At 45.0% G+C, this 22,043-nt stretch overlaps 1 protein-coding gene across 9 annotated transcripts in view; it reads left to right on the top strand.

Annotated features, from left to right (window-relative positions):
• LOC124007448 (dachshund homolog 2-like) overlaps positions 1 to 22,043 on the top strand; it is a 297,240-nt gene that overhangs the window by 206,124 nt on the left and 69,073 nt on the right. For 4 of the 9 annotated variants that reach the window (XM_046318016.1, XM_046318013.1, XM_046318012.1 and 1 more), the window contains exons 4-7: positions 2,854 to 3,006; positions 7,901 to 8,073; positions 9,708 to 9,867; positions 11,001 to 11,075. In XM_046318016.1, coding sequence (XP_046173972.1) covers positions 2,854 to 3,006; positions 7,901 to 8,073; positions 9,708 to 9,867; positions 11,001 to 11,075 — 561 coding nt within the window. The remainder of the gene's footprint in view (positions 1 to 2,853; positions 3,007 to 7,900; positions 8,074 to 9,707; positions 9,868 to 11,000; positions 11,076 to 22,043) is intronic. The other 5 variants (XM_046318018.1, XM_046318017.1, XM_046318019.1 and 2 more) reach the window with 3 other exon arrangements.

The following is a 22,043-nucleotide window of genomic DNA, read 5'->3' as shown; positions in this document are numbered from 1 at the left end:
TGCCTATCTACCTGCCTGTCTACCTGCCTGCCTGCATGCCTATCTACCTGCCTATCTACCTGTCTGTCTACCTGTCTGTCTGTCTACCTGCCTGCCTGCCTGCCTGCCTATCTACCTGCCTATCTACCTGTCTGTCTACCTGTCTGTCTACCTGCCTGCCTGCCTGCCTATCTACCTGCCTATCTACCTGCCTATCTACCTGTCTGTCTACCTGCCTGCCTGCATGCCTATCTACCTGCCTATCTACCTGCCTATCTACCTGCCTATCTACCTGTCTGTCTACCTGCCTGCCTGCCTGCCTATCTACCTGTCTGTCTGTCTGCCTGCCTGCCTGCCTATCTACCTGTCTGTCTGTCTGTCTGCCTGCCTGCCTGCCTATCTACCTGTCTGTCTGCCTGCCTATCTACCTGCCTATCTACCTGTCTGTCTACCTGCCTGCCTGCCTGCCTATCTACCTGTCTGTCTGTCTGCCTGCCTGCCTGCCTATCTACCTGTCTCTCTGTCTGCCTGCCTGCCTGCCTATCTACCTGTCTGTCTGCCTGCCTGTCTACCTGTCTGTCTACCTGCCTGCCTGCCTGCCTATCTACCTGCCTATCTACCTGACTATCTACCTGCCTATCTACCTGTCTGTCTACCTGCCTGCCTGCCTATCTACCTGTCTGTCTGTCTGCCTGTCTGCCTGCCTATCTACCTGTCTGTCTGTCTGCCTGCCTGCCTGCCTATCTACCTGTCTGTCTGCCTGCCTATCTACCTGTCTGTCTGCCTGCCTGCATGCCTATCTACCTGTCTGTCTGTCTGTCTGCCTGCCTGCCTGCCTATCTACCTGTCTGTCTGTCTGTCTGTCTGTCTGTCTGTCTGTCTGTCTGTCTGTCTGTCTGTCTGTCTGTCTGTCTGTCTGTCTGTCTGTCTGGCTGGCTGCCTGCCTGCCTGTCTGTCTGTCTGTCTGTCTGTCTGTCTGTCTGTCTGTCTGTCTGTCTGTCTGGCTGGCTGCCTGCCTGTCTGTCTGTCTGTCTGTCTGTCTGTCTGTCTGTCTGTCTGTCTGTCTGTCTGTCTGTCTGTCTGTCTGTCTGTCTGTAGTGCTCACTGTAATAAGGCCCACCACCATGTGTGTCACAGCAGGTGTTCTCTACTGTGTCATACAGCACAATACAGTACCATACAGTACCATACAGCACCATACAGCACCATATAGCACATTACAGTACCATACAGTACCATACAGTACCATATAGCACATTACAGTACCATACAGTACCATACAGCAGAATGCAGCACCATACAGTACCATACAGTACCATACAGTATCATACAGTACCATACAGTACCATACAGCACCATACAGTACCATACAGTACCATACAGCACCATATAGCACATTACAGTATCATACAGTACCATACAGTACCATACAGCAGATTGCAGCATCATACAGTACCATACAGTACCATACAGTACCATACAGTATCATACAGTACCATACAGTACCATACAGTACCATACAGTATCATACAGTACCATACAGTATCATACAGTACCATACAGTATCATACAGTACCATACAGTACCATATAGCACATTACAGTATCATACAGTACCATACAGCAGAATGCAGCATCATACAGTACCATACAGTACCATACAGCAGAATGCCACATCATACAGCACCATACAGTACCATATAGCACATTACAGTGTCATACAGTACCATACAGCACCATATAGCACATTACAGTATCATACAGTACCATACAGTACCATACAGCAGAATGCAGCATCATACAGCACCATACAGTACCATACAGCACCATACAGCACCATATAGCACATTACAGTGTCATACAGTACCATACAGTACCATACAGCAGAATGCCACATCATACAGCACCATACAGTACCATATAGCACATTACAGTGTCATACAGTACCATACAGCACCATATAGCACATTACAGTATCATACAGTACCATACAGTACCATACAGCAGAATGCATCATACAGCACCATACAGTACCATACAGCACCATACAGCACCATATAGCACATTACAGTACCATACAGTACCATACAGCAGAATGCAGCATCATACAGCACCATACAGTACCATACAGTACCAAAAAGCACAATACAGTACCATTCAGCACCAATCAGCACCATTCAGCACCATACAGCACCATATAGCACCATACAGTACCATACAGTACCAAAAAGCACAATACAGTACCATTCAGCACCAATCAGCACCATTCAGCACCATTCAGCACCATATAGCATCATACAGCACCATACAGTACCATACAGCACCATATAGCATCATACAGCACCATATAGCACCATACAGTACCATTCAGCACCAATCAGCACCATTCAGCACCATATAGCACCATACAGTACCATACAGTACCATACAGCACCATATAGCACATTACAGTATCATACAGCACCATACAGTACCATATCTCAGGTGTATCAGAACCTGAATATAATGTCGATCTCACAGGGATTTACAGTAGTCATTTGCATTGCATTAGTTGTTTACTTTACAGTAGTTATTTACATTACAGTAGTCATTTACATTACAGTAGTCATTTACATTACAGTAGTCACTTGCATTACAGTAGTCATTTACATTACAGTAGTCATTTGCATTGCATTAGTTGTTTACTTTACAGTAGTTGTTTACATTACAGTAGTTGTTGACAGACTATTTACATAGGCAGGGCAGTGCTTTCCCTGGCCACCCTAGACTCATGCCATTGTGATGTGTGATACTGAACTGAGCTGTTGTGTAGGTGGCCTCCCCCACTCACCTCCCTCCCCTCCGCTCCCTGTGTCGCCCCAATATGTGTCCCCAGGCGGCAGCGAGTCCTCCTGGGACAAAGAGAAGCTCCAGTCTCCCCCCTCCTCTGGTGCTGCCCACAGCCTGGGTCACGCAGGCCTGTCAGGGCAGCACGGCCTGTCCAGCTCCCAACTCAACTCCCTGCAGCAGAACCACATACTGGCCAACCGTGAGTCACACTCACACAAACACAAATACACACATAATGTACACACGCACACGTACACACACACACACACACACACACACACACACACACACACACACACACACACACACACACACACACACACACACACACACACACACACACACACACACACACACACACACACACACACACACACACACACACACACACACACACAAACACGCGCACGCACGCACGCACGCACGCACGCACGCACGCACACACACACACACACACACACACACACACACACACACACACACACACACACACAGTCTCCCTCCTTCCCCTCTCTCCACATGTCTCCCTCAGTCTGTCACCAACCCCTGTATGGTCACGTGTCTGTGCTATGGATAAAGTGATACAGAGATATCGAATGTGTCTTAATGTACGGTGCATGAAAAAGTTAAACATCCATGGTGTGTCTATTAATAACCTACTGGTGTCTATTAGTAAAAGTTATTTCACCTTTATTTAGCCAGGTAGGCTAGTTGAGAACAAGTTCTGATTTACAACTGCAACCTGGCCAAGATAAAGCAAAGCAGTGTGACAAAAACAACATCACAGAGATACACATGGAGTAAACAAACATACAGTCAATAATGCAATACAAAGTCTATGTACAGTGTGTGCAAATGAGGTAGGATACGGGAGGTAAGGCAATAAATAGACCATAGTGGTGAAATAATTACAATATAGCAATTAAACACTGGAGTGATAGATGTGCAGAAGATGAGTGTGCAAGTAGAGATACTGGGGTGCAAAGGAGCAAAATAAATAAAATAAATAACAGTATGGGGAATGAGGTAGTTGGATGTGCTATTTACAGATGGGCTATGTACAGGTGCAGTGATCTGTGAGCTGCTCTGGCAGCTGGTGCTTAAAGTTAGTGAGGGAGATATGAGTCTCCAGCTTCAGAGATTTTTGCAGTTCGTACCAGTCATTGGCAGCAGAGAACTGGAAGGAAAGGCAGCCAAAGGAGGAATTGGCTTTGGGGGTGACCAGTGAGATATACCTGCTAAAGTGGGTGCTACGGGTGGGTGCTGCTATGTTGACCAGTGAGCTGAGATAAGGCGGGGCTTTACCTAGCAAAGGCTTATAGATGACCTCGAGCCAGTGGGTTTGGCGACGGATATGAAGCGAGGGCCAGCCATACAGGTCGCAGTGGTCGGTAGTATATGGGGCTTTGGTAGAGTGTGGGAGGCTATTTTGTAAATTACATCGCCGAAGTCAAGGATTGGTAGGATGGTCAGTTTTGGCAGCATGAGTGAAGGATGCTTTGTTGCGAAATAGGAAGCCGATTCTAGATTTAATTTTGGATTGGTGATGCTTAATGTGAGTCTGGAAGGAGAGTTTACAGTCTAACCAGACACCTAGGTATATTCTAAGTCAGAACCGTCCAGAGTAGTGATGCTGGACGGGCGGGCAGGTGTGGGCAGCGATCGGTTGAAGAGCATGCATTTAGTTTTACTTGCATTTAAGAGCAGTTGGAGGCCACAGAAGGAGAGTTGTGTTGCATTGAAGTTCGTCTGGAGGTCTGTTAACACAGTGTCCAAGGAAGGGCCAGAAGTATACAGAATGGTGTCGTCTGCGTAGAGGTGGATCAGAGACTCACCAGCAGCAAGAGCGAAATCATTGATGTATACAGAGAAGAGTGTCGGCCCCAGGTTTGAACCCTGTGACACCCCCATAGAGACTGCCAGAGGTTCGGACAACAAGCCCTCCGATTTGACACACTGAACTCTGTCTGAGAAGTAGGAGGTGAACCAGGCGAGGCAGTCATTTGAGAAACCAAGGCTGTTGAGTCTGCCGATAAGAATGTGGTGATTGACAGAGTCAAAAGCCTTGGCCAGGTCGATGAATACGGCTGCACAGTAATGTCTCTTATCGATCGAGGTTATGATATTGTTTAGGACCTTGAGTGTGGCTGAGGTGCACTCATGGCCAGCTCGGAAACCAGGTTGCATAGCGGAGAAGGATAAGGTGGGATTCAAAATTGTCGTTGATCTGTTTGTTAACTTGGCTTTCGAAGACCTTAGAAAGGCAGGGTAGGATAGATATAGGTCTGTAGGAGTTTGGGTCTAGAGTGTCTCCCCCTTTGAAGAGGGGGATGACCGCGGCAGCTTTCCAATCTTTGGGGATCTCAGACGACACGAAAGAGAGGTTGAACAGGCTAGTAATAGGGGTTGCAACAATTTTGGCGGATAATTTTAGAAAGAGAGGGTCCAGATTGTCTAGTCCAGTTGATTTGTAGGGGTCCAGATTTTGCAGCTCTTTCAGAACATCAGCTATCTGGATTTGGGTGAAAGAGAAATGGGGAGGCTTGGGCAAGTTGCTGTGGGTGTGCAGGGCTGTGGGTGTGCAGGGCTGTGGATGTGCAGGGCTGTGGGTGTGCAGGGCTGTTTATTAATAATCTATGGGTGTCTATTAATAATACACTTGTGTGTATATTAATCATCTACTGTTGTGTATATTAATAATCCACTGGTGTGTCTATTACTAATCTACAAGGGTTTCTATTAATACTCTACTGGTGTTAATTTTTTATCTACTGGTGTCTTTTAATAATCTACTGGGGTGTCTATTAATAATCCACTGGGGTGTCTGTTAATAATCTACTGGTGTCTATTAATAATCCACTGATGTATATTAATAATCTACCGGTATCTATTAATAATCCACTGGTGTCTATTAATAATCCACTGGTATCTATTAATAATCTACTGGTGTCTATTAATAATCCACTGGTGTCTATTAATAATCCACTGGTATCTATTAATAATCTACTGGTGTCTATTAATAATCTACTGGTATCTATTAATAATCCACTGGTGTCTATTAATAATCTACTGGTGTCTATTAATAATCCACTGGTGTCTATTAATAATCCACTGGTATCTATTAATAATCTACCGGTATCTATTAATAATCTACCGGTATCTATTAATAATCTACTGATGTCTATTAATAATCACTTTAACCATATCTACATGTACATACTACCTCAATCCGCCTGACTAACCGGTGCCTGTATGTAGCCTCGCTACTGTATATAGCCTCACTACTGTATATAGCCTCGCTACTGTATATAGCCTCTCCACTGTATATAGCCTCTCTACTGTATATAGCCTCACTACTGTATATAACCCCTCTACTGTATATAGCCTCGCTACTGTATATAGCCTCTCTACTGTTTATAGCCTCACTACTGTATATAGCCCCTCTACTCTATATAGCCTCTCTACTCTATATAGCCTCTCTACTGTTTATAGCCTCACTACTGTATATAGCCCCTCTACTGTATATAGCCTCTCTACTGTATATAGCCTCTCTACTGTTTATAGCCTCACTACTGTATATAGCCCCTCTACTGTATATAGCCTCTCTACTGTATATAGCCTCTCTACTGTATATAGCCTCGCTACTGTATATAGCCTCGCTACTGTATATAGCCTCTCTACTGTATACAGCCTCTCTACTGTATATAGCCTCTCTACTGTATATAGCCTCTCTACTGTTTATAGCCTCACTACTGTATATAGCCTCTCTACTGTATATAGCCTCTCTACTGTATATAGGCTCTCTACTGTTTATAGCCTCTCTACTGTATATAGCCTCTCTACTGTATATAGCCTCTCTACTGTATATAGCCTCTCTACTGTATATAGCCTCTCTACTGTATATAGCCTCTACTGTATATAGCCTCTCTGTATATAGCCTCTCTACTGTATATAGCCTCTCTACTGTATATAGCCTCTCTACTGTATACAGCCTCTCTACTGTATATAGCCTCTCTACTGTATATAGCCTCTCTACTGTATATAGCCTCTCTACTGTATATAGCCTCTCTACTGTATATAGGCTCTCTACTGTTTATAGCCTCTCTACTGTATATAGCCTCTCTACTGTATATAGCCTCTCTACTGTATATAGGCTCTCTACTGTATATAGCCTCTCTACTGTATATAGCCTCTCTACTGTATATAGCCTCTCTACTGTTTTTCACTGTCTTTTTTACTGTTGTTTTTATTTCGTTACTTACCTATGTTTCACCTATTGGTTAGAGCCTGTAAGTAAGCATTTCACTGTAAGGTTGTATTGTTGATCTTTCTATTTCTCTCTCTCTTTTCCCTCACCTTTTTTCTCTCCCCCCTTTCTCTTTCTCTCCCTCACCATATCTCTCTCTCCCAATCTCTCTCTGTCTCTCTCTCTCTCTCTCTCTCTCTCTCTCTCTCTCTCTCTCTCTCTCTCTCTCTTCCTCACCCTGCTCTTTTCCTCTCACCCTCCCTCTCTCTCTTCCTCCCTCAACCTCACCCTCTTGCTCTCTATCTCTCTGTCTCTCTCTCTCTCTCTCCCTCCCTCTCCCTCTCTCTCTCTCTCTCTCCCTATCTCTCTCTCTCACTCTCTCTCTCTCTCTCTCTCTCTCTCTCTCTCTCTCTCTCTCTCTCTCTCTCTCTCTCTCTCTCTCTCTCTCTCTCTCTCTCTCTTTCTCCCTCCCTCCTTCTCCTCTCTCACCCTCTCTTCTCTCTCTCTCTCTCTCTCTCTCCTTCACCATCTCTCTTCCTCTCTCCCTCTCTCTCTCTCTCTTCCTCACCCTCCGCTCTCTCTCTCTCTCTCTCACCCTCCCTCTCTCTCCCTCTCTCCCTCACCCTCTCTCTCTCTCTTCCTCACCCTCCGCTCTCTCTCTCTCTCTCTCTCTCTCTCTCTCTCTCTCTCTCTCTCTCTCTCTCTCTCTCTCTCTCTCTCTCTCTCTCCCTCTCTCTCTCTCTCTCTCTCACCCTCCCTCTCTCTCGCTCTCTCTCTCTCCCTCACCCTCTCTCTCTCTCTGACTCACCCTTTCTCTCTCATTCCCTCTCACTCTTTCTGTCTGCAGGACTGGACCTACCCTTCATGATGATGCCCCACCCCCTGCTGCCCGTCGGCCTGCCGCCTGCGTCTGTTGCCATGGCAATGAACCAGATGAACCACCTGAACACCATCGCCAACATGGCCGCCGCAGCTCAGATGCACAGTCCCTTATCCAGAGGAGGAGCGTCTGTCATCAAGGTAAGAAAAAGGACTCACATGCTCACTGACATGCATCTTTTAGAGATATTCTCATTGTTTTGCGAAGCCGCTGTAGCAATTCACCCAAACCTCTGAATACAAAGACTGTCACATTACCTGTAGGCTTTAAGCCACATACTTATGGTTTATTCCTCATTCATACCACCCATCTGTGAATGTATTTCAACAATGCTCACTACACCACTAGTGCTATTATAACAGTGGGATGTTAGTCTGTGGCTATCATATTAGCACTGTTGAAGAGGGCTATAATTCAGCTCTAGAGACTAGTAATGAGTATAATTCCACATAGGAAAGTATGTTAATATCGACATTAGATTCATTCCTTCCATCTCCCCACGAGGCCAGAACAGAGAGGATGGGTAGACGTTTCCTACCAAGGGGGTTGGCAGACTGCTAGGGTAGTGTTTGTCACTGAGACTCACGGCTCATGTCAGAGACAGCCAGGGGAAATAGCATTTACACAAATACACACAGAGAGACATACATACAGAGAAACAGACACCCAGAGGGACAGACGCCCAGAGAGACAGACGCCCAGAGAGACAGACGCCCAGAGAGACAGACACACAGAGAGACAGACGCCCAGAGAGACAGACGCCCAGAGAGACAGACGCCCAGAGAGACAGACGCCCAGAGAGACAGACGCCCAGAGAGACAGACATTACACATATTTTCTGAACATTTTTGAATATCCTACTGCTTTGCTGTTAACTGAATTAATTTCTACATAAATGTAGTATATTTGTTTTCAATCAGACACTAACACAGACTATTCAACTCACTTCTCAGACATAGCACCCTTCCTCTAGTGACCTGCTCCAGAGGGGCATCTATTTTTTGTGTCCTGCCCCCAGAGTCATATTTTTTGGGGGGGGCTGCTAGGGCAGGCCTTAGATCACCTCTATTTAAATAGTACCACCCGGATTGCAGATGGCAGAGGGAGATTGCAGCGTCTGGTGCTGTTTACTTTTCCAGCATCCCCCTCACCCTGGCCTGTTTGCCTTACCCTACATAGATATCAGAGAAGAGGAGAGGGGGAAGAGGGGGAAGAGGGGAGAGAGGTAAGGAGAGAGGGGAGAGGAGAAGAGGGAAGGAGAGGGAAGAGGAGAGGATGGGAGGAGAGAGGGAAGAGGAGAGGGGAGAGGAGAGGGAAGAGGAGAGGATGGGAGGAGAGAGGGAAGAGGAGAGGAGAAGAGGGAAGGAGAGGGAAGAGGAGAGGATGGGAGGAGAGGATGGTAGGAGAGAGGGAAGAGGATAGGATGGGGGAGAGAGGGAAGAGGAGAGGGGAGAGGAGAAGAGGGAAGGAGATGGAAGAGGAGAGGATGGGAGGAGAGAGGGAAGAGGAGAGGATGGTAGGAGAGAGGGAAGAGGAGAGGGGAGTGGAGAGAGGGGAGAAGAGAGGAGAGGAGAGGAGAGGGGAGGAGAGAGGGCTTAATCTCCATTTGGATTGTCTGACATTAGGAGTGTTAGGGACGAGGGACCAGCAGATGTGAGGTGTCCACATGTGTTATAGCTAGCTATGTGTGTATTTGTTTATAAATGTGTGTGTGTGTCTGTTTATAAATGTGTGTGTGTGAGTGTGTGACTTTACTGAATTAACTCTTTATCAGTCTGACCCTCAGTCTCTGTGGCAGGAGTGTGTCCAGGACAGCCCTTCTCCAGCCCCCTCCATGGAGGAAGGTCCTCGCCCGGGCTCCCAGCCCTCCTCACACCCCAGCAGCAGTGCCTCCAGCTCCCCCGCCCCGCACCAACACACCCCCGACCGCCTGGGTGAGACACAAGCATATTTTTCTTTCTCATGTCTCTCTGCCTCTCCTCCTCTCTATATCTCTCTGTGTCTCTCTGTCTCTCTGCCTCTCCTCCTTCTATATCTCTCTGTGTCTCTCTGTATGCCTGTCTCTCTGTCTCTCTGCCTCTCCTCCTTCTATATCTCTCTGTGTCTCTCTGTATGCCTGTCTCTCTGTCTCTCTGCCTCTCCTCCTTCTATATCTCTCTGTGTCTCTCTGTATGCCTGTCTCTGTCTCTCTGTCTCTCTGCCTCTCCTCCTCTCTATATCTCTCTGTGTCTCTCTGTCTCTCTGCCTCTCCTCCTTCTATATCTCTCTGTGTCTCTCTGTATGCCTGTCTCTCTGCCTCTCATCCTCTCTATATCTCTCTGTGTCTCTCTGTCTCTCTGTCTCTCTGCCTCTCCTCCTTCTATATCTCTCTGTGTCTCTCTGTCTCTCTGCCTCTCCTCTTTCTATATCTATCTGTGTCTCTCTATATGCCTGTGTCTCTGTCTCTCTGCCTCTCCTCCTTCTATATCTCTCTGTCTCTCTGCCTCTCATCTCTATATCTCTCTGTCTCTCTGCCTCCATATCTCTCTGTGTCTCTCTGTCTCTCTGCCTCTCCTCCTATATTTCTCTGTGTCTCTCTGTCTCTCTGCCTCTCCTCCTTCTATATCTCTCTCTGTCTCCCTGTCTCTCTGCCTCTCTCTGTCTCCCTGTCTCTCTACCTCTCCTCCTTCTATATCTCTCTCTGTCTCTCTGCCTCTCTCTGTCTCTCTGTCTCTCTGCCTCTCCTCCTCTCTATATCTCTCTCTGTCTCTCTGTGTTTCTCTGTCTCTCTGTCTCTCTGTCTCTCTCTGTCTCTCTGCCTCTCCTCCTTCTATATCTCTCTGTGTCTCTCCGCCTCTCCTCTCTCTCTCTCTCTCTCTCTCTGCCTCTCCTCCTCTCTATCTCTCTCTCTCTGTCTCTCTGCCTCTCCTCCTTCTATATCTCTCTGTGTCTCTCTGTATGCCTCTCTCTCTCTCTCCCACTTTCTCTCTAGACCGTTGTTTGTAAATAAATAAACTGTATAAACAGGCCAAGACGGACATCTGCATATCAACATGTTGTTCACTGACTTAACTGTTTGTTTGTGTAGTGATGAATCCTGTTGATGGAGACCTTGGGGACAGACAGGCTGGAATCAACATGAAAAACATGTTCAAAGAGAAAGGTAGGTGTATGCTTGCTTGTGTGTGTGTGTGTGTGTGTGTGTGTGTGTGTGTGTGTGTGTGTGTGTGTGTGTGTGTGTGTGTGTGTGTGTGTGTGTGTGTGTGTGTGTGTGTGTGTGTGTGTGTGTGTGTGTGTGTGTGTGTGTGTGTGTGTGTGTGTGTGTGTGTGTGTGTGTGTGTGTGTGTGTGTGTGTGTGTGTGTGTGTGTGTGTGTGTGTTGATCAGAGCAGAGTGAGAGAGAGAGCCCTCCTTGTTATCGTGGTTGTGTTACCAGGCTTCATAAAGCCCTCCTTGTTATCGTGGTTTGTGTTACCAGGCTTCATAAAGCCCTCCTTGTTATCGTGGTTAGTGTTACCAGGCTTCATAAAGCCCTCCTTGTTATCGTGGTTAGTGTTACCAGGCTTCATAAAGCCCTCCTTATTATCGTGGTTAGTGTTACCAGGTTTGATAAAGCCCTCCTTGTTATCGTGGTTAGTGTTACCAGGTTTGATAAAGCCCTCCTTGTTATCGTGGTTAAGGCCATAAAGCCCTCCTTGTTATCGTGGTTAGTGTTACCAGGCTTCATAAAGCCCTCCTTGTTATCGTGGTTAGTGTTACCAGGTTTGATAAAGCCCTCCTTGTTATCGTGGTTAGTGTTACCAGGTTTGATAAAGCCCTCCTTGTTATCGTGGTTAGTGTTACCAGGTTTGATAAAGCCCTCCTTGTTATCGTGGTTAGTGTTACCAGGTTTGATAAAGCCCTCCTTGTTATTGTGGTTAGTGTTACCAGGTTTGATAAAGCACCTTGTTATCGTGGTTAGTGTTACCAGGTTTGATAAAGCACTCCTTGTTATCGTGGTTAGTGTTACCAGGGTTTGTTACCAGGTTTGATAAAGCCTCCTTGTTATCGTGGTTAGTGTTACCAGGCTTCATAAAGCCCTCCTTGTTATCGTGGTTAGTGTTACCAGGCTTCATAAAGCCCTCCTTGTTATCGTGGTTAGTGTTACCAGGTTTGATAAAGCCCTCCTTGTTATCGTGGTTAGTGTTACCAGGTTTGATAAAGCCCTCCTTGTTATCGTGGTTAGTGTTACCAGGCTTGATAAAGCCCTCCTTGTTATCGTGGTTAGTGTTACCAGGCTTCATAAAGCCCTCCTTGTTATCGTGGTTAGTGTTACCAGGCTTCATAAAGCCCTCCTTGTTATCGTGGTTAGTGTTACCAGGCTTCATAAAGCCCTCCTTATTATCGTGGTTAGTGTTACCAGGTTTGATAAAGCCCTCCTCGTTATCGTGGTTAGTGTTACCAGGTTTGATAAAGCCCCCTTGTTATCGTGGTTAGTGTTACCAGGTTTGATAAAGCCCTCCTTGTTATCGTGGTTAGTGTTACCAGGCTTCATAAAGCCCTCCTTGTTATCGTGGTTAGTGTTACCAGGTTTGATAAAGCCCTCCTTGTTATCGTGGTTAGTGTTACCAGGTTTGATAAAGCCCTCCTTGTTATCGTGGTTAGTGTTACCAGGTTTGATAAAGCCCTCCTTGTTATCGTGGTTAGTGTTACCAGGTTTGATAAAGCCCTCCTTGTTATCGTGGTTAGTGTTACCAGGTTTGATAAAGCCCTCCTTGTTATCGTGGTTAGTGTTACCAGGCTTCATAAAGCCCTCCTTGTTATCGTGGTTAGTGTTACCAGGTTTGATAAAGCCCTCCTTGTTATCGTGGTTAATGTTACCAGGTTTGATAAAGCCCTCCTTGTTATCGTGGTTAGTGTTACCAGGTTTGATAAAGCCCTCCTTGTTATCGTGGTTAGTGTTACCAGGATTCATAAAGCCCTCCTTGTTATCGTGGTTAGTGTTACCAGGTTTGATAAAGCCCTCCTTGTTATCGTGGTTAGTGTTACCAGGTTTGATAAAGCCCTCCTTGTTATCGTGGTTAGTGTTACCAGGCTTCATAAAGCCCTCCTTGTTATCGTGGTTAGTTTTACCAGGCTTCATAAAGCCCTCCTTGTTATCGTGGTTAGTTTTACCAGGCTTCATACAGCCCTCCTTGTTATCGTGGTTAGTGTTACCAGGCTTCATAAAGCCCTCCTTGTTATCGTGGTTAGTGTTACCAGGTTTGATAAAGCCCTCTTTGTTATCGTGGTTAGTGTTAGCAGGTTTGATAAAGCCCTTCTTGTTATCGTGGTTAGTGTTACCAGGTTTGATAAAGCCCTCCTTGTTATCGTGGTTAGTGTTACCAGGTTTGATAAAGCCCTCCTTGTTATCGTGGTTAGTGTTACCAGGCTTCATAAAGCCCTCCTTATTATCGTGGTTAGTGTTACCAGGTTTGATAAAGCCCTCCTTGTTATCGTGGTTAGTGTTACCAGGTTTGATAAAGCCCTCCTTGTTATCGTGGTTAGTGTTACCAGGCTTCATAAAGCCCTCCTTGTTATCGTGGTTAGTGTTACCAGGTTTGATAAAGCCCTCCTTGTTATCGTGGTTAGTGTTACCAGGTTTGATAAAGCCCTCCTTGTTATCGTGGTTAGTGTTACCAGGTTAGATAAAGCCCTCCTTGTTATCGTGGTTAGTGTTACCAGGTTTGATAAAGCCCTCCTTGTTATCGTGGTTAGTGTTACCAGGCTTCATAAAGCCCTCCTTGTTATTGTGGTTAGTGTTACCAGGTTTGATAAAGCACTCCTTGTTATCGTGGTTAGTGTTACCAGGTTTGATAAAGCACTCCTTGTTATCGTGGTTAGTGTTACCAGGCTTCATAAAGCCCTCCTTGTTATCGTGGTTAGTGTTACCAGGCTTCATAAAGCCCTCCTTGTTATCGTGGTTAGTGTTACCAGGTTTGATAAAGCCCTCCTTGTTATCGTGGTTAGTGTTACCAGGTTTGATAAAGCCCTCCTTGTTATCGTGGTTAGTGTTACCAGGCTTCATAAAGCCCTCCTTATTATCGTGGTTAGTGTTACCAGGTTTGATAAAGCCCTCCTTGTTATCGTGGTTAGTGTTACCAGGTTTGATAAAGCCCTCCTTGTTATCGTGGTTAGTGTTACCAGGCTTCATAAAGCCCTCCTTGTTATCGTGGTTAGTGTTACCAGGTTTGATAAAGCCCTCCTTGTTATCGTGGTTAGTGTTACCAGGTTTGATAAAGCCCTCCTTGTTATCGTGGTTAGTGTTACCAGGTTAGATAAAGCCCTCCTTGTTATCGTGGTTAGTGTTACCAGGTTTGATAAAGCCCTCCTTGTTATCGTGGTTAGTGTTACCAGGCTTCATAAAGCCCTCCTTGTTATTGTGGTTAGTGTTACCAGGTTTGATAAAGCACTCCTTGTTATCGTGGTTAGTGTTACCAGGTTTGATAAAGCACTCCTTGTTATCGTGGTTAGTGTTACCAGGCTTCATAAAGCCCTCCTTGTTATCGTGGTTAGTGTTACCAGGCTTCATAAAGCCCTCCTTGTTATCGTGGTTAGTGTTACCAGGTTTGATAAAGCCCTCCTTGTTATCGTGGTTAGTGTTACCAGGTTTGATAAAGCCCTCCTTGTTATCGTGGTTAGTGTTACCAGGCTTGATAAAGCCCTCCTTGTTATCGTGGTTAGTGTTACCAGGCTTCATAAAGCCCTCCTTGTTATCGTGGTTAGTGTTACCAGGCTTCATAAAGCCCTCCTTGTTATCGTGGTTAGTGTTACCAGGCTTCATAAAGCCCTCCTTATTATCGTGGTTAGTGTTACCAGGTTTGATAAAGCCCTCCTCGTTATCGTGGTTAGTGTTACCAGGTTTGATAAAGCCCTCCTTGTTATCGTGGTTAGTGTTACCAGGCTTCATAAAGCCCTCCTTGTTATCGTGGTTAGTGTTACCAGGTTTGATAAAGCCCTCCTTGTTATCGTGGTTAGTGTTACCAGGTTTGATAAAGCCCTCCTTGTTATCGTGGTTAGTGTGTTACCAGGTTTGATAAAGCCCTCCTTGTTATCGTGGTTAGTGTTACCAGGTTTGATAAAGCCCTCCTTGTTATCGTGGTTAGTGTTACCAGGTTTGATAAAGCCCTCCTTGTTATCGTGGTTAGTGTTACCAGGTTTGATAAAGCCCTCCTTGTTATCGTGGTTAGTGTTACCAGGTTTGATAAAGCCCTCCTTGTTATCGTGGTTAGTGTTACCAGGTTTGATAAAGCCCTCCTTGTTATCGTGGTTAGTGTTACCAGGATTCATAAAGCCCTCCTTGTTATCGTGGTTAGTGTTACCAGGTTTGATAAAGCCCTCCTTGTTATCGTGGTTAGTGTTACCAGGTTTGATAAAGCCCTCCTTGTTATCGTGGTTAGTGTTACCAGGTTTGATAAAGCCCTCCTTGTTATCGTGGTTAGTGTTACCAGGTTTGATAAAGCCCTCCTTGTTATCGTGGTTAGTGTTACCAGGCTTCATAAAGCCCTCCTTGTTATCGTGGTTAGTGTTACCAGGTTTGATAAAGCCCTCCTTGTTATCGTGGTTAATGTTACCAGGTTTGATAAAGCCCTCCTTGTTATCGTGGTTAGTGTTACCAGGTTTGATAAAGCCCTCCTTGTTATCGTGGTTAGTGTTACCAGGATTCATAAAGCCCTCCTTGTTATCGTGGTTAGTGTTACCAGGTTTGATAAAGCCCTCCTTGTTATCGTGGTTAGTGTTACCAGGTTTGATAAAGCCCTCCTTGTTATCGTGGTTAGTGTTACCAGGCTTCATAAAGCCCTCCTTGTTATCGTGGTTAGTTTTACCAGGCTTCATAAAGCCCTCCTTGTTATCGTGGTTAGTTTTACCAGGCTTCATACAGCCCTCCTTGTTATCGTGGTTAGTGTTACCAGGCTTCATAAAGCCCTCCTTGTTATCGTGGTTAGTGTTACCAGGTTTGATAAAGCCCTCTTTGTTATCGTGGTTAGTGTTAGCAGGTTTGATAAAGCCCTTCTTGTTATCGTGGTTAGTGTTACCAGGTTTGATAAAGCCCTCCTTGTTATCGTGGTTAGTGTTACCAGGTTTGATAAAGCCCTCCTTGTTATCGTGGTTAGTGTTACCAGGCTTCATAAAGCCCTCCTTATTATCGTGGTTAGTGTTACCAGGTTTGATAAAGCCCTCCTTGTTATCGTGGTTAGTGTTACCAGGTTTGATAAAGCCCTCCTTGTTATCGTGGTTAGTGTTACCAGGCTTCATAAAGCCCTCCTTGTTATCGTGGTTAGTGTTACCAGGTTTGATAAAGCCCTCCTTGTTATCGTGGTTAGTGTTACCAGGTTTGATAAAGCCCTCCTTGTTATCGTGGTTAGTGTTACCAGGTTAGATAAAGCCCTCCTTGTTATCGTGGTTAGTGTTACCAGGTTTGATAAAGCCCTCCTTGTTATCGTGGTTAGTGTTACCAGGCTTCATAAAGCCCTCCTTGTTATTGTGGTTAGTGTTACCAGGTTTGATAAAGCACTCCTTGTTATCGTGGTTAGTGTTACCAGGTTTGATAAAGCACTCCTTGTTATCGTGGTTAGTGTTACCAGGCTTCATAAAGCCCTCCTTGTTATCGTGGTTAGTGTTACCAGGCTTCATAAAGCCCTCCTTGTTATCGTGGTTAGTGTTACCAGGTTTGATAAAGCCCTCCTTGTTATCGTGGTTAGTGTTACCAGGTTTGATAAAGCCCTCCTTGTTATCGTGGTTAGTGTTACCAGGCTTCATAAAGCCCTCCTTATTATCGTGGTTAGTGTTACCAGGTTTGATAAAGCCCTCCTTGTTATCGTGGTTAGTGTTACCAGGTTTGATAAAGCCCTCCTTGTTATCGTGGTTAGTGTTACCAGGCTTCATAAAGCCCTCCTTGTTATCGTGGTTAGTGTTACCAGGTTTGATAAAGCCCTCCTTGTTATCGTGGTTAGTGTTACCAGGTTTGATAAAGCCCTCCTTGTTATCGTGGTTAGTGTTACCAGGTTAGATAAAGCCCTCCTTGTTATCGTGGTTAGTGTTACCAGGTTTGATAAAGCCCTCCTTGTTATCGTGGTTAGTGTTACCAGGCTTCATAAAGCCCTCCTTGTTATTGTGGTTAGTGTTACCAGGTTTGATAAAGCACTCCTTGTTATCGTGGTTAGTGTTACCAGGTTTGATAAAGCACTCCTTGTTATCGTGGTTAGTGTTACCAGGCTTCATAAAGCCCTCCTTGTTATCGTGGTTAGTGTTACCAGGCTTCATAAAGCCCTCCTTGTTATCGTGGTTAGTGTTACCAGGTTTGATAAAGCCCTCCTTGTTATCGTGGTTAGTGTTACCAGGTTTGATAAAGCCCTCCTTGTTATCGTGGTTAGTGTTACCAGGCTTGATAAAGCCCTCCTTGTTATCGTGGTTAGTGTTACCAGGCTTCATAAAGCCCTCCTTGTTATCGTGGTTAGTGTTACCAGGCTTCATAAAGCCCTCCTTGTTATCGTGGTTAGTGTTACCAGGCTTCATAAAGCCCTCCTTATTATCGTGGTTAGTGTTACCAGGTTTGATAAAGCCCTCCTTTATCGTGGTTAGTGTTACCAGGTTTGATAAAGCCCTCCTTGTTATCGTGGTTAGTGTTACCAGGCTTCATAAAGCCCTCCTTGTTATCGTGGTTAGTGTTACCAGGTTTGATAAAGCCCTCCTTGTTATCGTGGTTAGTGTTACCAGGTTTGATAAAGCCCTCCTTGTTATCGTGGTTAGTGTTACCAGGTTTGATAAAGCCCTCCTTGTTATCGTGGTTAGTGTTACCAGGTTTGATAAAGCCCTCCTTGTTATCGTGGTTAGTGTTACCAGGCTTCATAAAGCCCTCCTTGTTATCGTGGTTAGTGTTACCAGGTTTGATAAAGCCCTCCTTGTTATCGTGGTTAATGTTACCAGGTTTGATAAAGCCCTCCTTGTTATCGTGGTTAGTGTTACCAGGTTTGATAAAGCCCTCCTTGTTATCGTGGTTAGTGTTACCAGGATTCATAAAGCCCTCCTTGTTATCGTGGTTAGTGTTACCAGGTTTGATAAAGCCCTCCTTGTTATCGTGGTTAGTGTTACCAGGTTTGATAAAGCCCTCCTTGTTATCATGGTTAGTGTTACCAGGCTTCATAAAGCCCTCCTTGTTATCGTGGTTAGTTTTACCAGGCTTCATAAAGCCCTCCTTGTTATCGTGGTTAGTTTTACCAGGCTTCATACAGCCCTCCTTGTTATCGTGGTTAGTGTTACCAGGCTTCATAAAGCCCTCCTTGTTATCGTGGTTAGTGTTACCAGGTTTGATAAAGCCCTCTTTGTTATCGTGGTTAGTGTTAGCAGGTTTGATAAAGCCCTCCTTGTTATCGTGGTTAGTGTTACCAGGTTTGATAAAGCCCTCCTTGTTATCGTGGTTAGTGTTACCAGGTTTGATAAAGCCCTCCTTGTTATCGTGGTTAGTGTTACCAGGCTTCATAAAGCCCTCCTTATTATCGTGGTTAGTGTTACCAGGTTTGATAAAGCCCTCCTTGTTATCGTGGTTAGTGTTACCAGGTTTGATAAAGCCCTCCTTGTTATCGTGGTTAGTGTTACCAGGCTTCATAAAGCCCTCCTTGTTATCGTGGTTAGTGTTACCAGGTTTGATAAAGCCCTCCTTGTTATCGTGGTTAGTGTTACCAGGTTTGATAAAGCCCTCCTTGTTATCGTGGTTAGTGTTACCAGGTTTGATAAAGCCCTCCTTGTTATCGTGGTTAGTGTTACCAGGTTTGATAAAGCCCTCCTTGTTATCGTGGTTAGTGTTACCAGGCTTCATAAAGCCCTCCTTGTTATCGTGGTTAGTGTTACCAGGTTTGATAAAGCCCTCCTTGTTATCGTGGTTAATGTTACCAGGTTTGATAAAGCCCTCCTTGTTATCGTGGTTAGTGTTACCAGGTTTGATAAAGCCCTCCTTGTTATCGTGGTTAGTGTTACCAGGATTCATAAAGCCCTCCTTGTTATCGTGGTTAGTGTTACCAGGTTTGATAAAGCCCTCCTTGTTATCGTGGTTAGTGTTACCAGGTTTGATAAAGCCCTCCTTGTTATCATGGTTAGTGTTACCAGGCTTCATAAAGCCCTCCTTGTTATCGTGGTTAGTTTTACCAGGCTTCATAAAGCCCTCCTTGTTATCGTGGTTAGTTTTACCAGGCTTCATACAGCCCTCCTTGTTATCGTGGTTAGTGTTACCAGGCTTCATAAAGCCCTCCTTGTTATCGTGGTTAGTGTTACCAGGTTTGATAAAGCCCTCCTTGTTATCGTGGTTAGTGTTACCAGGCTTCATAAAGCCCTCCTTGTTATCGTGGTTAGTGTTACCAGGTTTGATAAAGCCCTCCTTGTTATCGTGGTTAGTGTTACCAGGTTTGATAAAGCCCTCCTTGTTATCGTGGTTAGTGTTACCAGGTTTGATAAAGCCCTCCTTGTTATCGTGGTTAGTGTTACCAGGTTTGATAAAGCCCTCCTTGTTATCGTGGTTAGTGTTACCAGGCTTCATAAAGCCCTCCTTGTTATCGTGGTTAGTGTTACCAGGTTTGATAAAGCCCTCCTTGTTATCGTGGTTAATGTTACCAGGTTTGATAAAGCCCTCCTTGTTATCGTGGTTAGTGTTACCAGGTTTGATAAAGCCCTCCTTGTTATCGTGGTTAGTGTTACCAGGATTCATAAAGCCCTCCTTGTTATCGTGGTTAGTGTTACCAGGTTTGATAAAGCCCTCCTTGTTATCGTGGTTAGTGTTACCAGGTTTGATAAAGCCCTCCTTGTTATCATGGTTAGTGTTACCAGGCTTCATAAAGCCCTCCTTGTTATCGTGGTTAGTTTTACCAGGCTTCATAAAGCCCTCCTTGTTATCGTGGTTAGTTTTACCAGGCTTCATACAGCCCTCCTTGTTATCGTGGTTAGTGTTACCAGGCTTCATAAAGCCCTCCTTGTTATCGTGGTTAGTGTTACCAGGTTTGATAAAGCCCTCTTTGTTATCGTGGTTAGTGTTAGCAGGTTTGATAAAGCCCTCCTTGTTATCGTGGTTAGTGTTACCAGGTTTGATAAAGCCCTCCTTGTTATCGTGGTTAGTGTTACCAGGTTTGATAAAGCCCTCCTTGTTATCGTGGTTAGTGTTACCAGGCTTCATAAAGCCCTCCTTATTATCGTGGTTAGTGTTACCAGGTTTGATAAAGCCCTCCTTGTTATCGTGGTTAGTGTTACCAGGTTTGATAAAGCCCTCCTTGTTATCGTGGTTAGTGTTACCAGGCTTCATAAAGCCCTCCTTGTTATCGTGGTTAGTGTTACCAGGTTTGATAAAGCCCTCCTTGTTATCGTGGTTAGTGTTACCAGGTTTGATAAAGCCCTCCTTGTTATCGTGGTTAGTGTTACCAGGTTAGATAAAGCCCTCCTTGTTATCGTGGTTAGTGTTACCAGGTTTGATAAAGCCCTCCTTGTTATCGTGGTTAGTGTTACCAGGCTTCATAAAGCCCTCCTTGTTATTGTGGTTAGTGTTACCAGGTTTGATAAAGCACTCCTTGTTATCGTGGTTAGTGTTACCAGGTTTGATAAAGCACTCCTTGTTATCGTGGTTAGTGTTACCAGGCTTCATAAAGCCCTCCTTGTTATCGTGGTTAGTGTTACCAGGCTTCATAAAGCCCTCCTTGTTATCGTGGTTAGTGTTACCAGGTTTGATAAAGCCCTCCTTGTTATCGTGGTTAGTGTTACCAGGTTTGATAAAGCCCTCCTTGTTATCGTGGTTAGTGTTACCAGGCTTGATAAAGCCCTCCTTGTTATCGTGGTTAGTGTTACCAGGCTTCATAAAGCCCTCCTTGTTGTCGTGGTTAGTGTTACCAGGCTTCATAAAGCCCTCCTTGTTATCGTGGTTAGTGTTACCAGGCTTCATAAAGCCCTCCTTATTATCGTGGTTAGTGTTACCAGGTTTGATAAAGCCCTCCTCGTTATCGTGGTTAGTGTTACCAGGTTTGATAAAGCCCTCCTTGTTATCGTGGTTAGTGTTACCAGGTTTGATAAAGCCCTCCTTGTTATCGTGGTTAGTGTTACCAGGCTTCATAAAGCCCTCCTTGTTATCGTGGTTAGTGTTACCAGGTTTGATAAAGCCCTCCTTGTTATCGTGGTTAGTGTTACCAGGTTTGATAAAGCCCTCCTTGTTATCGTGGTTAGTGTTACCAGGTTTGATAAAGCCCTCCTTGTTATCGTGGTTAGTGTTACCAGGTTTGATAAAGCCCTCCTTGTTATCGTGGTTAGTGTTACCAGGCTTCATAAAGCCCTCCTTGTTATCGTGGTTAGTGTTACCAGGTTTGATAAAGCCCTCCTTGTTATCGTGGTTAATGTTACCAGGTTTGATAAAGCCCTCCTTGTTATCGTGGTTAGTGTTACCAGGTTTGATAAAGCCCTCCTTGTTATCGTGGTTAGTGTTACCAGGATTCATAAAGCCCTCCTTGTTATCGTGGTTAGTGTTACCAGGTTTGATAAAGCCCTCCTTGTTATCGTGGTTAGTGTTACCAGGTTTGATAAAGCCCTCCTTGTTATCGTGGTTAGTGTTACCAGGCTTCATAAAGCCCTCCTTGTTATCGTGGTTAGTTTTACCAGGCTTCATAAAGCCCTCCTTGTTATCGTGGTTAGTTTTACCAGGCTTCATACAGCCCTCCTTGTTATCGTGGTTAGTGTTACCAGGCTTCATAAAGCCCTCCTTGTTATCGTGGTTAGTGTTACCAGGTTTGATAAAGCCCTCTTTGTTATCGTGGTTAGTGTTAGCAGGTTTGATAAAGCCCTCCTTGTTATCGTGGTTAGTGTTACCAGGTTTGATAAAGCCCTCCTTGTTATCGTGGTTAGTGTTACCAGGTTTGATAAAGCCCTCCTTGTTATCGTGGTTAGTGTTACCAGGCTTCATAAAGCCCTCCTTGTTATGATAAGCCCTCGTGGTTAGTGTTACCAGGTTTGATAAAGCCCTCCTTGTTATCGTGGTTAGTGTTACCAGGTTTGATAAAGCCCTCCTTGTTATCGTGGTTAGTGTTACCAGGTTTGATAAAGCCCTCCTTGTTATCGTGGTTAGTGTTACCAGGTTTGATAAAGCCCTCCTT

The sequence above is a fragment of the Oncorhynchus gorbuscha genome, linkage group LG20 (assembly GCF_021184085.1).
Source record: "Oncorhynchus gorbuscha isolate QuinsamMale2020 ecotype Even-year linkage group LG20, OgorEven_v1.0, whole genome shotgun sequence".
Lineage (NCBI taxonomy): Eukaryota > Metazoa > Chordata > Actinopteri > Salmoniformes > Salmonidae > Oncorhynchus > Oncorhynchus gorbuscha.
The sequence above is the reverse complement of the archived record's forward strand: the minus strand, read 5'-3'. Positions and strand labels throughout refer to the sequence as shown.